This window comes from Muntiacus reevesi, chromosome 1, assembly GCF_963930625.1.
Source record: "Muntiacus reevesi chromosome 1, mMunRee1.1, whole genome shotgun sequence".
Classification (NCBI taxonomy): Eukaryota; Metazoa; Chordata; class Mammalia; order Artiodactyla; family Cervidae; genus Muntiacus; species Muntiacus reevesi.
The window spans coordinates 97,238,594-97,255,208 of record NC_089249.1 but is presented as its reverse complement, the minus strand read 5'-3'; the positions used below and the strand labels follow the sequence as shown (position 1 = coordinate 97,255,208).

General features: G+C 43.6%; 1 protein-coding gene across 1 annotated transcript in view; it reads right to left on the bottom strand.

Moving 5' to 3' along the window:
* VAV3 (vav guanine nucleotide exchange factor 3) overlaps nt 1–15,612 on the bottom strand; it is a 414,102-nt gene extending 398,490 nt beyond the window's left edge. The window contains exon 1 of the mRNA XM_065907662.1: nt 15,296–15,612. Coding sequence (XP_065763734.1) covers nt 15,296–15,499 — 204 coding nt within the window. The 5' untranslated portion in view covers nt 15,500–15,612. The remainder of the gene's footprint in view (nt 1–15,295) is intronic.
* Nucleotides 15,613–16,615: the final 1,003 nt, after the last annotated feature.

Sequence of the window (16,615 nt, the reverse complement as noted above, 5' to 3'; positions counted from 1 at the left end):
CTGTCCAATGAATGGATTGATAGATGGACGGGAGTGAATAAGATCTTCATAATAAGTACCTCACATAAGAAATTCTGAACTCAATCACTTTCCAATCTTAGAGAGTTTTTCTGGTTTGTTTTTAAGAAATAATATGATTTAAGTTTCTCTTGAAGTTCTGGGTCATTATTAGCGTTGTGATTTGAGAAAAAAAATAATGTGCTATGATTCAGGAAACCAAGTAAACTTGGGGAAATTGATGCATATATTAGGGGTCTTAGACTGATCATTTTTAAAATGAAGGAGCTGAACTATAATTATCTCTGAGGCATCTTCCAGCTCCACACTGTATAACTCTTTGAAAAATAAAATCAGTTACTATAATGGTCGATTCAAACAGAACCATCCTTCCCCAGAGCCTTATGCAGAATGTGAATTAGTTTGGCTGCATTCTCCATAGTCCAAGATGAACATGGTTTTTGAGCTCCTGAGTCCATGATTTATAGTTTTGACTACTGGCAACCTAACTTTCAGTCCTCCCTCTTTTCTCATTTTAACTTGCAACCTGTAATTTCCTTGAACTTGGAGGGGAAAGAAAAAAAAGGCTTAATGAAAGGAATGGAATCTACATTTATTGAGTATCTTCCAAGTGCCAAATAAAATATGCATGACTTTAATTAATTTAATACATACAACACTGCAAATAGGTATTATCTCTATTTAATAAACGTGGAAACCCAAGATCAGAGTTTTTAAGTTGCCCAAGGTTGTAAGTGGCATAGCTAGGGTTCAAAGCCAGGCTGATGTCTCCAAGGCCCATACGCTTTCTACTACACAATGCCATGTATTAGAATAGGGAGTAAATTAAACATCCTCAGCCTTGAAGTCAGAATCTAGGGACTCTCCCTAATGATTACCTAAATTACATCTAGCTTATTGCAAGTACATGGAGTTTAAGAAATTCATTTTCTCTCATCTTCTGTAGAGAAGTAAGGGCTTTATTAGTATTCTTTATTTTTTTTAAGTGCACTTTTTTTTACTTAGCTTATTTTATATAAAACCCAGGAGGGCTTTAGGTAGTTATCAAATGAGCAAGGGTACCAAAAAGCTTAGTGCTAGCTAGGTGAGAATTTATATGTATCATTAAAACTGGTGAATCATTTACTAAACATTGAATGGAAAAATTAAATCCTTTACCAAATTTTACTATTTTTCTCTTAACTAAGGTCATTAAGTATAACTATATATTTGAAAAGATTAAAAACTCAACAAACTTTACTCTCAGGACTGCTGCATAAATATGCTCAAGAATCCAGCTTCTCGTTCTAGAATTTATCAGGATGAAGCTGATAAACAATAATTACATCACATTCTTTCCTTAAACACTATCTCTGGAGGCACCCAAATCTTTCATGGAGGTGCTCATCCTGAGCTCCAGAAATCTCAGTTCCTGCTTCCTCTTCACTGTAGATGAATGCCTTATATTCTACTGAATCTCCAAGTATAGTTTATGGGCAAATGCAAGATTCTATTTCCAAGTACTCTGTCATTATTAAAAAGTTGAAGTCAAGCATTTCTTGTGTGACTGACTATGAACTAAGCTAACAAACTTTAACTAGCCAACAAGCGCTTTTTCACATTTGCAAGTCAAATGCCAGGGAATTTAATAATCATATGCTAAATCTGCACTCTGGAGTATCAGTAAGTGATCAATAATTCTACATCTACTTTCCTTTGTTAGGCACCACATATGTGATTAAGTGAAAGTCGCACTAATTCAAAGATAACATTACCATAAAAAAAGGCTTACTAAAATAAGCAGACACTGTGAACTGTTTGCAAGGGGGGACATGCAGCCTCAGTCCTGCTGGGAAGTGACAAAAATGACTTGGGAGCTTCTGGTTTGTCGGTCGACGTTCACTCAAACACACCACTGGGTTCTGCAGACCACAAACCAAAAGAAGTACTGTTCATGCAAAATGTAGAACTTCTCAAAGTTTTCATAACACCTGGTTCCCTCTGGGATTTTCATTGATTAAATATTCCCTTCGAGACCCCAACTCCTCTCTTGGGAGTCAGAAGGCCAAAAACTGTACACATGTACTTGGAGAGTTTGTGACAATCACTCCCTCTCGTAACAGCAATAATGGTCACCATCACAGGGACTGGATGAGGTGGACGGGGCCAAGGACAAGTTCAGGAGGGCCGGGTGGTCACGGTGAGGGCCAGGTGAACTTGCAGGGACTGGGGGAGAGGCGGGGACTCAGGGAGTCTGTCTTTAGCAGATTGGAGTCTGAAGCGGGAATGAGAGGAAGCCAGAACCTGAGGTATTCCAAAGCAGTGAGAAAAGCAGCGTGAGGCCGCAGTGAAGCTGGGCAGTGGACGCAGCCGGCAGTGCTGGCTTCAGCGGCTCTCTTCAGCTCACAGGCGAGAACAGGAAAGCCTGCGGAGCAGGGGGCTCCGGGAAGGCCCCTCTGAGGCCACAGAAGGCGAAGGGAGTGTGGGTGAAAGTGGCTGGCTGCAGATCCAGACCGGACTGAGGAGTACACAGCCAGGGGCAACGGACCAGGGAAGGAGGAGTGGTCAGTCACCTAAAGAGCACAGGCAGGATGAGGAAGGGTTCAGACAGGTGTGAGGGAGGGAGAGGTGGCCAGCCAGGAGGTTAGCGGGAGGGCTTGCAGGCCTCCACATCCTCTCTCTCACACACGCACCCCACCCAGCTTTCTTTCACAAACCTTCTTCCTCTCTAGTAACCACTCACGTCTGTCCTCTTCCTGGTCTCATCTCTCCTCTCTCATCCAGTTGCATGCACTTTTGCACTGACCTTGTGGCCTTCAGGGACTTAACCTTCTTTGTGCATTTTGGCAAAGGCCTCCTTCCAAGGTCAAACCTGCTTTCTCCCAGCCCCTCAAAAGCAGAAACTCCCTATGATTTACCTTCACGCCTTCAGTGCCCTTCACACAGCGGGAGGCACTAGACAAACGTCTATGGAAAGAAATACCAGGAGCCAGGCACACACGCAATCCACTTTGTGCCATTAATGCCATGCCCTGCACATCAGCAAATTAACAGTGCATCCAAAACAGCATCACTCACCTACCAAATATTTGCCATGTTCATCATTCTAACTCAAGTCTCCCTTCCCATCCCCCTGTCTTATAAGGGCACATCTGAGGTAAAATCCATGCTCTAGACTGAAAGCAGCAGAGGGTCTGGGACTGAGTTTTAATCACCTTCGAATCCTAAGCATCTACTACAAAACCCAATATTTAGCAGACAAATGGATAATTTGATTCATCAATCAGTCATACGTACAAATTCCCATGAAAACAGAACCAAACAGAAAGCAGAAGAGCTCTGAAATTACCAAAAAGCAAATAATCCACAAACTAGATAATCAGACTCTAAAATGACTGAAAACTGCTTTTATTATTTTAAAAGCTTCTATTTTAAAGACAGAAAACTTCAGTACCAACATAGTAATGTCACTTGACGTTTTCAGAGTAGGCCTTGCTTTCTCCAAGCTCCTGCAATTCACCATCCATCAGCTAAGCTAGGTACCAGGAATGGGAAACTTCACTGAATTTGGAATTAGGACAGCTGGACGCAAGTCCTGACTTTACCACTTCCTGTCTGTGACCTTGAGAAAGGTCCTTTAGCCACTGCACATCTCAATTTCCTTCTCTGCAGAGCAGAGATAAGATCATGTTCTTCCTGCCTCTTAGACCTAAGAGGATCAAGGAGGTACGGGGAGGAGGGAGGAAATAAAATCTTGCTGAATACCTACTATACCCAGACATTTTACATATATTACTGAATTCTCACCACAATCCTGCAAAGTAGATTTTTACTATTTCTAGCCTCTTATAGGAGGAAATTGAGACTCAGCAAGGAAACTAACAATTTTATGAACTTGGGAAAAGTTAAGTGCCAGAGCTGGGATACAAATATTTCTGGCTGGTTCCAAAGCTCTCCTCATGAAAGACAAAATGAAATCTAAATATGTGTAAAAAAAATTTAGCTGCTTTTTAGCAAACTATCGTATCTGCAAGTATTTTCTATCATTGATTTAAATATGGAAGGTGGAGACAAAGAGAAGCAGCTATTTGCTAAGGCCACATGTCAGAGACAGAGATGGGGCCAGAACCTGGGTCTCCTGACTTCTGGCCTGAAGTCTTTTCATTAAACCACACCACCCCACACCCCCAGGAAAAGGCTCCTGACATTACTGGGCACAGAGGCATGATGCTTGTTTTTTCAGACCAGCTGTTACAGATCTATTTTAGGACAAGCACTTTGAAAATCATGGAAGGTGAGTATCAAGTGTTTCATTAAATATTCCATATTAATTGACCCTTTAGAGAACTCCCACGTGAGCAGCATATGCTGCTGGCTTCCTGTTAAGCAAGCCACTGAGAAGCTGACTACACTTCTTGCAACACACATTTTGAAAGCACATTCAGACAGTAGCACAATGTACAATTCAAAAATAGTTTTCCATGAAAATCAGAAGTAGCTACTACTTCTCTGGCCGTGCTTCTGTCCATTAAATGCTCATGACTGGGGAAAGGCAGAATGTAAATTTGTGACTGTCCTTAATTCTAAGCAGGGTCTGTGTTAATAGGGGGAAAAGAAAAAAAGAGTGGGATATAATATTCCAAATAACAGCTAACAATAGATGTATTTGAATTTATAAGAAGAATGGTTATAACATGGGGGGCTGGGGGGAGGAATAATCATGTGGAAACATGCCATGTAAACAATGGTGTTCTGCCCAGGGAAATGTGAGCAGTCCTGACCCCACTCAAGAGCAGGGCATTAAACTACGTCCTGGAGACCAGCTGTCACAAGGCACGGTGTTAAAAGGCCAAAAAGGACCTGCTATACACTCACTGTCTCCTTTCCCCTTGTCACCTTTCCTCAGTTTTTTTGCCTTTATTTCCTTTCCCCATCACATACCTGTCAAAAGCCTCTCTCCCATTTTACACTGATACATGTGATAAATATGGATAAAACCATCCAGCTAATACATTCAATTGTTGTTTAGTCACTAAGTCCTGTCTGACTCTCTTGCAACTTCATGGACTATAGACTGCCAGGCTCCTCTGTCCATGGGATTTCCCAAGCAAGAATACTACAGCAGGTTACCATTTCCTTCTCCAGGAGACCTTCCAGACCCAGGGATCAAACTTGCATCTCCCACATTGGTAGCCGGATTCTTTACCTTTGACCCACCAGGGAACCCCGATTCAATACCCTAATCCAAAGTTGCTACTCAACATGCAACTTCATATGGAGGTGCTATGTTCAAGAGCCACAAAACCAATCAGTACATTCTTCTGCAGGAATGCCACAAGAGCAAAAGACAGAGGAACAAAGAAAAATTCCTCATAGCTCACTTTCAGATTTGCCAAAAGCCTTGCAATTGGGATCTCAGTTCACTTTAAATGTTTTCATTCTAATCTTGCCTCCACCATGAACTACTTGTTAGGACAAGTTACTAACTCTTCTTAGCCTTGAAGAGGATCACGAGGATGAACAGCAGTGTCCCCCTCCTGGTGCTGTGATGACTGGCTGAGATAATGTGAGCAAAGTGTTGACACATTGCCTGGCATGTTTCTGCAAAAGCAGTAGTAATAATCATTGTAAAAGTAGTTAACATTTATTGAGCATTTGTTATGTGCCAAACACAGGGATAATTAGTTCATTTGGTCCTTTCAACCACTCTAGAAGGTAGGTTCTTTTGTTAAGTCTGTTTTGAGATGAAGAAGTTGAAAAACAGACAAGTTCAGGCACTTTCTGGTAGTCACTCAGGGGGAAAGCAGCAGTATGTAGCAGAGTAATGTCATCTGCTATTGTTAGTAATGCTGCTTAAGGAACACATGTTTTTGGTTTTTTAATGACATAGTGCTCAGCACATATTATTAAATTTTATATAGGTGTGTTTGACAAGGTAGTAAAGAGTTATTTTCATAAATACATCAATAAGTTTCACTAATGCCTACTTATATATACTAGAAATGTATGAGTCCCCAGGTCAAATTCTAGAGATGTATATACATGAAAAAGCCTATGATAGCCTCAAGCAAGCTCACAGCAAGGAAGGGATAAAGATAAGAAAAAGATTGCAAAACAGTGCAAGGAATGCTGCCCTGCACCCTTGTACACTGTACAGTGAGGCACGACGCAATAAGGGATCAGCCACACACAGGGAGGGGTAGGGTGACCCTCACTGCAAAGGGCCCTTGAACCAAATCTTCATTCAGACTAATGAGAAAGGGCATTTCACGTGGAGAAATGGGCAAACACAATAGCAGAGAGACATTTAACAGCACAGTTCACTTGAGAAGCCACAGAAAGGTCAGGAGCAGAGTTGAGAAAGCTTTCAGGCATGAAGCAGTACCAGCCCATGGGCCCCTGAGTGCTTACTATGGAGCTTGCATTTTATCCCAGGGTCCATAGGAAACCACTAAACAGTTATAAGGGGGTAGACGGCAGACCTGCCCTAGTAGTTCAGGTTAAGCTTTAGGAGACCTGACTCATTCTCCATCCCTCCTGATGGTCATCGGCAAGTCTGTGTGTCTCTATCTTGAAAACGTATCCTGCGCATGCTAAAAGAAAGAGCCAGGAGACAATAAAAGACATAGGAAAGCACAGAGATAGAGGGAAGGAGGGCTGGCCTTTGCTAGGAGCACTGATAATTCACCCACAGAACACGAGAGAAAGCATCGTCTATGGGTTAGATGCAGGAAGGTGGGAGCCTGAAGAAACTCTCCTCTGACTGTGTCTGTTTTCTCAGAGGAATACGAAGCAAGATCACCAAGTTGAGAGGAAGAATGGAAATGCAAGTTCAAGAAGAAAAAGTACCAAATAGGCATCTGGGAGAGTCACAGACTGAAGTTTTCCAATTGGTCTCAGTGCCCCTTTATACTCCTAAAAAAATAATTATGGAGAATTCTCAGCAGCTTTTGTGTTTGGGAGTCTATCTAACAATACTGAACATATTGGAAATGTTCAGTGGGAACATCTTTAAAAACTTTAAAAACATCTTTTAAAACTGGGAAATCTTTAACATATACACAAACATACAACCACAGCAATGACATCAGCAGCGTGTAGCTTGGGGAAAACTCCACTATACACCTGTGAGAAAATGAGACTGAGAAAAGGCAAATAATATCTTAATATTATTTTTAAAAGTTTGACCTTATGGAACAACTAGAAGCATTTGAGGGGCTGTCAGAAGTCTCCCTCATAACTGAGTTGGTAAAGAATCCACCTGCAATGCAGGAGACCCTGGTTCAATTCCTAGGCTGGGAAGATCCACTGGAGAAGGGATAGGCTACCCACTCCAGTATTCTTGGGCTTCCCTTGTGACTCAGCTGGTAAAGAATCCACCTGCAGTGCAGGAGACCTGGGTTTGATCCCTGGTTTGGGAAGATCCCCTGGAGAAGGGAAAGGCTACCCACTCCAGTATTCTGGCCTGGAGAATTCCATGGACTGTATAATGCATGGGGTCACAAAGAGTCGGACACGACTGAGTGACTTTAACTTTCAAAGTGACTTTAACTTTCACAGAAGTCTCCAGATCATACTTTAAGAATGTGTGGTCTAGAGAAATGTAATCAGATGGCTGAGTCACCTGAGGCACCTACCTGAGGACAGAGATGTTGAATTTAAAGTGAGTGCACGTAGGAGGCATAGGTGTTCCTCCACTGGGTTCAGCAGCTGAGCTGCAGGCAGAAAGTGAAGAGCTGGATTTAACCAGGGTTGTATTTTAAACAGATTGAATATCACTACCCAAGAGAAGCTAAGGAAGTAGCTACAATGGCCATGGTGTTTAAGATGAGTAGGAAGGAAATGAAGACATGAGGGCAGTGAAGAGGTGGTAGGACCAAGAGTTCAAAAGATTGCTGAATTTTAGGTATTAGTAGAATAATCCAAAAAGGAAGGATTAGTAAGAGAGTAGGATGCTTGAAACAGAAAACGGAAGGTAGCTGGTAACAACTTCAAACTCAACATCCAAAACTGTCTATATGCCCTTCTCTCTGAAATCTGCACCTCCTTTCTATCCCCCCTAGTCACCCAAGCCTAAAACCTGAGGCTCATCCTGGATACTTTCCACTCTCACTGCATCTCAAGTGGTCCCAAATCTGATCCATTACAACTCTTCATCATCTCTCATCTTTCTTGCTCCTCCCTGCACCTCCACTCCAGCCCCTTCTCTGGCCGTGCATCCACCGGCCTCATCTACGCTTGACTGAACTTCAGCAGGAGTCTTTCTCATACCCAGCTCCATCCTGCCCAATTCACCCTTCACTGTGCTGTGGAAGAACTTTCCATGGTGAACTCTGATCATGTCATCTTCATACATTCATCCATTCATGAAGAAACTATAACCCCAGAGATGGAGACATAAAATAGGCAGATATAGGCTATCATCATGAACACCGGGTCCATCACAGAATGAAAAGGAGGTAATACCACAGCGTCATGAAATAATACAGGGCAGAGGACACACACAAAAAAGGCAGCAAAGTAGAAAACTCAAAAACTCTCAAGGTGTTTATAGAGACGCCAGCGAAAAGAGTTAAGAAAGAACATAAAAAATACAAGAGAACCAGAAGAGTGTAGCGTGGTGAGAATTAGAATTTCAGGACAGGCACAAAGTCAATAATACAAACTGCCACTGCGGGTTTAAGGGGGAAAAAAAAGAGTATGTTGTATTTGAAACTTAGGATCCTATCAGCGGTGATCTACACTGGATCAATCCTATTTGCATTACAAATATGATATAATTTTCTCTATCTTAGGGAAAAAAAAAGGCACTGTCTCATTTTCATCACCCTGACAGACACAGGATTGTACCTCACCAGTAAAGCTTTGCCACTCCAATCCTTTCTCCCAAGCTCTGGTTCCTAGAGAGCCCAGGTTAAGCCATCAAGTATGCAGACAGACCAAGTGCTTAAGATGCCTGAGCTACTTCACATGAAAAGATCTTGATTGGTGTCAAATATAAAATTATGCTGGCCAAGAGAATAAGCCAACAAATGGCAAAGAGGTTACTGACTTCTGAGAAGAAAGACTAAATAATGACATTATTCTGAACTGACTGGCTAAAAACTGCCACACCACTCCTTTTGGACAAGGATAGCCTTATTTTCTCCCTCAACCATATAACCCAGTAATCTTCACACAGCAGTACCTGGCGGTAGGGATGCAGATTTGCATTTGGAAAGCATCTTATAGTTAAAACCAATATAATTATGGTTTTCAAACAATGTAGTTATGTATAGCAGAAATAAACTTCTCTTTAAGCATTAACAGCGATAAAAACACAACTGTGTAGGTGAAAAAGACATCATTGTAATATCAGTTGTAAATAAGCAAAATACTAGTTGAAAAAAAAAACCCAATTGTGTGTTAGGAGCTTTGAAGGAAATCCTGGGGACAAAAGTAGTGAATTCTTTAAGCAATGCTGCATCACCAACGCTTAGTACTCGGTGAAAAATATTATGTTGGGGAAAAAAACATGGACATCAATGACTGAATTGAAATGGTATTCAGCAGAGTAGCCATCAGAATGAAGTTTTAGGAACACATTAAATATATTTCATATATGTGTATGTGTTAGTCACTTAGTCGTGTCTGACTCTTTGTGATCCCAAGGACTGTAGCCCGCCAGGCTCCTCTGTCCATTTCTCCAGGCAAAAATACTGGAGTGGGCTGCCATCCCCTTCTCCAGGGAGATCTTCCCGACCCAGGGATCGAATCAGGTCTCCTACACAGTGGGCAGATTTATTACAATCTGAGCCACTGTGGTGTAATGGCAACCCACTCCAGTTTTCTTACCTGGAAAATTCCATGGACAGAGGAGCCTGGTAGGCCACAGTCCATGGGGTCACAAAGAGTCAGACATGACTGACTGACTAACACTTTCTGGTTAAATATATTTCACTTATGTTTTTTTATATACATACACATCTTTTCCACACATACACATATATACAACTGTGCCATATGATAAAGTTTGTCTAAATCTAAAAGAGCTCTTGTAATTGGTATTACATAAAAATTCTATATGATAAGAAAATAACCCTTTTGATCTCTTTTCCCCTACTAGCCAGTATCCCACTTATCTGCTCTCTCTGCAGCAAAATTACCCCCAAACACATGACTATACTTGTGGTCTAGATCCCCTCCTATTTGCCCTTCTTCTCCAGTGGAGTGTTTGCCCATCACACCCCAAATCTGTTTCTACCAAGGTCACTCAAGAATTTCATATTGCTTAATACAACAGTCCATCTTCAATCTTGTTTTCACTTGATCATTTAACATGTCTAATCAATCCTCCTAGAAACACTTTATTCACCTGATTTGCTCAAACCACATTCTGCTAGCTTCCCCTCCTACCCCGTGGCCATTTTCTCTCAACTCCATTGTAGGGTCTCATCTCTTTACCCTTGACACATGGGCAAGCCCCAGGGCTCACACCTCTGATCTTTTCTTTGAACACTACTCCCTACATGATACTATACACTGCCAGGATTTTAAATACCATCTATATCTGATGCCTCTGAACTTTATCTCTCCATCTCCAACTTCTGTAGTTGCCTGCTCAGCATCTACAGGCCTGATGGGCATTTCAGACAGAACTAACTCCACATCGTCCTCCCCCTCTCTCCACCTTCCATCTTCTCCATCTCAGACAATGAAGACTCCATCAGATTAGTTCCTCAGGTCAGAAACCCTGGAGTCATTCTTGGCTCCTCTCACCCCTGTCATCTGATGCTGTCGATAAGTCTTTGCTGGCTCCACCTTCAAAATATACCTAAGGCTCGGTTCTTTCCCATCACCTGCCCTGCAATCACCCTGGTCAGAGCCACCATCATCACTGCTGGAATGACTGCCTGAGCCTGGCTCTTCCATCCTGGCTGCTCTGCCATCTACTCTCAACACAGCAGCCGGAATGACCCTATTGAAATTAAGTCAGGCCACGTGATTCCTATTTTACTCAGGGTGGAAGTCTTAAGTCCTCCACAGTTCACAAGTGCTAAAAATCTAGTTCCCATCTTCTCTCTGATCGCATCCCTACCACTCTTTCCCATACTCACTCTCCTCTAGCCATTGACCTTCTGATTGTTCCTCCAGTTTACCTGCCATTTAAATACCTCTCACGACCTTAGCACTTGGGCGTTCCTTCTGCCAGGAACTTGCTTCTTTCAAACATCCACATTCCTGCCTTCTTGCACTCCCTTCAGGTCCTGCTCAGTTGTCAAATCCTCGGAGGAAGCCCTTCTTGACTAACTTCCATAAAATCAAATCACATTTCCCTCTAGACCCTTACCCAAGCTCACATCTCTTCGGAGCCCATCACATTATATAGGCATTTATTTATTGTTCCTCACTAAAATATAAATCCTTTTAGGGCAGGGACTCTATTGAGTTTACTGCTCCAAGCCAGTACCTAAAACAGTGTCTGGTACATAGTAGGAACAAACCATTTGTTCAAGGAACCCTTGAAAACTGAATAAGTCATTTTAAGACAATTGAAAGTTTACCTATACTGTACACAGTGGTCAGTAAATTTATCAAATGTGTTATTACCATCCTAAGACAAAGCAAAATTACAAAATAATAAGATTAGAGAAACTGTCTGCAATGCAGGAGAAGTGGGTTCAATTCCTGTGTTGGAAAGATCCCCTGGAGAAGGAAATGGCAACCCACTCCAGTATTCCAGCCTGGAGAATGCCATGGACAGAGAACCCTGATGAGCTACAGTCCATGCGGTCACAAAGAGTCAGATACAACTGAGTGACTAACACAAAGATTAAGATAATTTCATTGACAATACATCTGTGGTTGATTACAGGCATTTATGGAGACCATCTTAAACACCAAAAGTGACATCAAGCCCAAAACCCAGTCTTCCACAAAGCACCTCCCCAGTACAAATAGCATAGAAAGGCTCTTTTCTTCCAGAATTGTGTATATGCTTGGTATCCTATCTAGAACACTGTTTTGGATGAAAAGTAAATCTGTCTAGTATATACAGAAATCAGATTTCACAGATTGTGTGGATTTTCATGGATCATCTGGGTTTTATTTAACTTTTATTCTTTATAATAAAAGGAATATGCTTAATGTGTAACTAAATGGGATTAATATTTAGCACCTTAACTAATAAAATAAAATCTAAATCAGGGTTTAAAAAAAAAAAAAGAACCTATATTGAACTGATTTCTCCTCTTTCAATACAAGACCTCCACAAGGCCGATGTCCACAGCCAAAAACAACAATTACTAAGTAAGAGAATCTAGATCCCATTTATAATTTTATTTTGGAGGACAGCTGATTAAGACCCCAAGATTCAAACCTAAAATTGTCTAATTATTTGAGGGTTATCATTTTTTCACACAAATAAGGTAAAAGACTAAACAAGAAGAGTGGAAGAGATCCCACTCATTGGAGATAAACATTATTAAAAGAGACTACTCATTTTAGCCTCTTTCTGAAAAATTAAAAACAAGCAATAACCAAGATACTGATACACTAGAATTTCTGGTGTCAATATCTGTTCATAACAGTCTCAAATACCACAAAGCTCTGAACTGAGAGTCTCCAGTTATTTCCTGGCCTAGAAGATCAGGTGCTATAAAGAGTCTATTTCAAATTAATATCTTCAACAAAACTTAAGCCAGGTGGACAGAATGAGTCTTAGATATAGCAAAAGCCACAAGAACTAGTAATAGCAACTCTAAATTCAGAAGAGTAAGGTCTGCTGGGACATATGTCAGAGTTTCACTGGGTTATTAGATTATTCACTATAGTGTATGAATTGAGCTGACAGATGAGGAGCCTGATAACCAGAAGCAGACAGAACCTTCACCAAGAAAGACAGGAGTAGTTAGAGGCAGAGATGTCAGCCCAAAGGAACTTGTAGACTTTGCAACTGATGTTTAGAATTGATTGTAATCTTTTCCTCTTAATGTGACAATAGCCAAAAAAAAAAAGTTTTAAGTAATTTTGCTAAAAGTGAACACCTATTAAGTGCATAGTATCTGCCAGGCACAGAAGGTGTGTTAAATATGTCAATGAATTATTTAATGACAACATTACGAAGTCTCATTTAAGGATTTAAGGACAACTTACATAATACAAGATCACCTGTGTAGAATTCAGTTGTTCAGCAACATTCTCTCTCTGCAATGGAGCCAAGAATCAGGAAGACAGCAAGAAGAGACATCACTGTATTCAGGTACTAGCCTTCCACAGTTCATTTTTGGAAGAAGTTCACACTCACAGAAAGTTGTTTAGTCGCTAAGTCACGTTCCTAGAAAATTACTGCAGAGAATTTGGAACCAGGAAGCTCAGGGTTAAGAACCCCCAAAGCACAACAGTCTAAGGAAGGTCATTCAACTGTTCAGCTCATTACAACATGGTGACTTATCTGATAGAATAGTGTAGTGATTCCTTTAGGGCAAAGATCCGAGGTGTTCACTGTGGTATTCCCAGTAGGGAATAGAGTTCTTAGAGCAGCGTACGAGCTCAATTTTCATGAATGATGCTTATAATGAAGATTCTTTGTTGTCAAAAATATTAAATTACATCTACTATATTCTACAAGGAGAACAAAGAGCAAAAACACACTTGAAAAATTTTCATTCATTGTTAACACTGAAGTAAAGGTTAGAAAGTTGAAACAGAGAACCTCGGCTGTCAAAAGCACTTGATTATTGAGAACCACTTAATGAACAACCTCCAAGTGTTCAGTTTCAGGATACACACAGTACCATACTACCTGCTGGTGGACCAAAGCATCCTAAGGCCATAGGTCAGGTGGAAAATGGGGATCTGCAGACTGGATAATCAGTTGCAGCTCCCTAGAGAACTCAGCAAAGCAGCAACTTCCAGCTTAAAGCAAAAGTCTGTTAAATCCTTGGACAGGATATTCCGAACTGCAACAACTCTTGAGGGGTCCATGGAATTAGCCAACACCACCCCAGAATATGGGATAGTATGAAATAAATTATCTCACTTCTAAAACTGTATGGTTCTCACCACTTACAAGCCCGTTCTTTCTTGGGAACCACTAACCAGCAGGTTGAAGGTAGACGGGCAAGGTATGCAGAACTGGAGGTGCAGACGGGCCCTGATAAAACGCTGACATCCAGAAGAGAGGAATGTGTGTGCTCTAACTTTAAAAACGTAATTATTACATTACCTCGAGTCTGTATTATATAAAGTTCTGCTGTAAAAGGCACTGTTCTGGTTGCTAAGTAGCTGAGGCTCTGTATCATTCAGGATTAGTGTGCTTAAAGTGTATCATGTAGGGAACGGTTTCCTCTCCCTTTCAAGTTGAAAGTGGTTTTTTACTCTGAAAGTGGCTTTTTCTCTAAAAGAGAAAATAGATGTACTGAGTTGACTTTAACACCTTTCTGCATAAAAACTTTCTGACAGAACCAAGAAACTACCATTCCACTGTGTAGCGACTCTTCCAGAGTTGCTTTTTTTTTTTTTTTAACTCCTCAAAGAGGCACCTCCAGGAAGGGCTCCAGCCACAGAAGCCAACAGTGCACCATACCACCTGAGCAAGCACTGAATGAAGGCAGGCGGAATCTGGAGCGAAACTTCTCATTTCCTGCTGCTGTTGAGAGAGGTTGGACTGGCTCCTTCTCACATGGCTTAGGACGAGCTATAAACACAACCATGAAGCTTGCCAGCTGGCCCCAAGCTCAGGGGGCTTTCAGGGCAGCCGCTACGCTGTGCTCCCTTTTCCGCCCTTTGGCAGTGTCAATCCCGTACAGATAACGGTACCGGAACGCCCTCCACTTCCTAGAGTCCTCCTTTATGTCATGCTTCCTCTTTCAAGAAAACAAGGGGACGAAATGCAAGCAAAAGAACTAAAGGCATAATTACCCCCATCAGCTCCTTCCATGCCTGCCCATCGTTATTAAAAAAGAGCTGGACCAAACTCTTTTTGTTGCGCCCAACACACACACACACACACACACAGACATACACACCCATCCACCCACCCCCAGTAGGTGAAGGGCACCTTAGGACAGCTTGTTCTTTCCCGCCTCACAGAAAGCCCTTAAGAAATCCTCATACCATCTTAGGACACAGGGCTCTAGCATTCAACTAAAGAGCTAAACCACGTAAAGCCAAGGTACAAGAAGCCGAAGCGGTCCGCAAAGCAGAAGGCAGGGCAAACAGAGAGTACCTAGATGTTTGCATTTACACAAAGACATTAGCCGGCTGATTAATGGGAGATGCCGGCTGGAGGCGGAGGCGACCGCGCCGGCCTCGTTACCTGGGACATCTGCGGCCTCAGGTTGATCTCCTTCAGGTTGATGGAGTGCGCCCGGAGGTTGTTGAGCAGTTGGCAGAGCAGGACTCCATCGCGGAGGGTCTGGGCCAGGTCGAACACCTGCGCCGAGTCCCAGGTCACCCGGTGGTTGGCGGGCAGCACCTTGCAGTGGATGAGCCACTGCGCGCATTGCTTCCACGGCTCCATGCCCGACGGCTCCTGGACGCTGCCCGGCCGGGGCAGGCAGCGGAGATGCGGCGGCGGCCGCCAACGCCGCCGCCGCCGTTCCTCGGCTCCGCCGACGCCAGCCGCGGCCGGCCCCTTGCCTGCGAGGGTGCGACGGTGTGAAGGAGCAGGCGCCGCGGCGGGCGGATCCCGGGCCCCGCGCCGGGCTCGGCTCCGATCCCGGCCCGGGTCCGCCGCCTCCTGGCCGCCGCCGCAGCGAGTCCCGCGCGCTCTTCGTGCGCTCCAGCCGGCTCGGCGGCGGCGGTCGCGCACAAGCTTCCGACTTGCGAGCCCGGCGCCGGGCGACTGAGCATGCCCAGCGCGCGGGCCGCTCTGGCTGCCGTCTGCGAGTCCCCAGAGGCGCGGGTGGGAGAGCGCGCGCCGCCCTGGCCCGGGGTCGACGGCCCGGGGGGGAGGGGAAGGGAGGGGAGCGGGGCGGCCGAGGGGATCCCTCAAGGCGCCCCCGCCCACCACGAGCCCTCAGGTCGGCGGAGCTCGCACAGCCCCAGGCGTCCGGAGATCTGCTTGGGGAGAGTGTGTCTAAACAGTGTAATTCGGTGGGGGCTTCTATTAGGACCTCCTAAGCACAATTTTTTAAAGGGTTTGAGAGGAGCGAAGGATTAATTGGGGCATCCGGACTCCCCAAAGAAATGGAAAAAAAAAAAAAAAAAGGCACAGGGCATCTTGAGAACGCAACGCTGAAAGTTATAGAGATCGTTACCCCTCACCCCTTCCACCTTCTAAATTCTCTTCCTACAGATAACTCCTGTCCCTCCAAGTTAGTTGCTCGTGAAGATGTTTTGCCACAATAAAAGCGTGTATCTGGAGACGCCTGCGGAACCTACCCCCACCCCTTCCCGTAGCTTATTTCAACGCGATGTGTTTTTCACGTAGAGATGGTTTCCCTCTGCCGTCTTGGGCTCGGAACTGTTTGGCGTCGCAGTCCCGGCCCTTTCACTAAAAGCACAAAACCTGCGGGAGAGAAATAGGCCTGTGAAACGCCCACCGAGCCACGGCGGCCGCACTGCGCATGCGTCGGCGGCGGGCCGGTTTTGAGCGCGTAGAACTCTAGTTCTCAGCGGGACGGGTTGAGCTGTT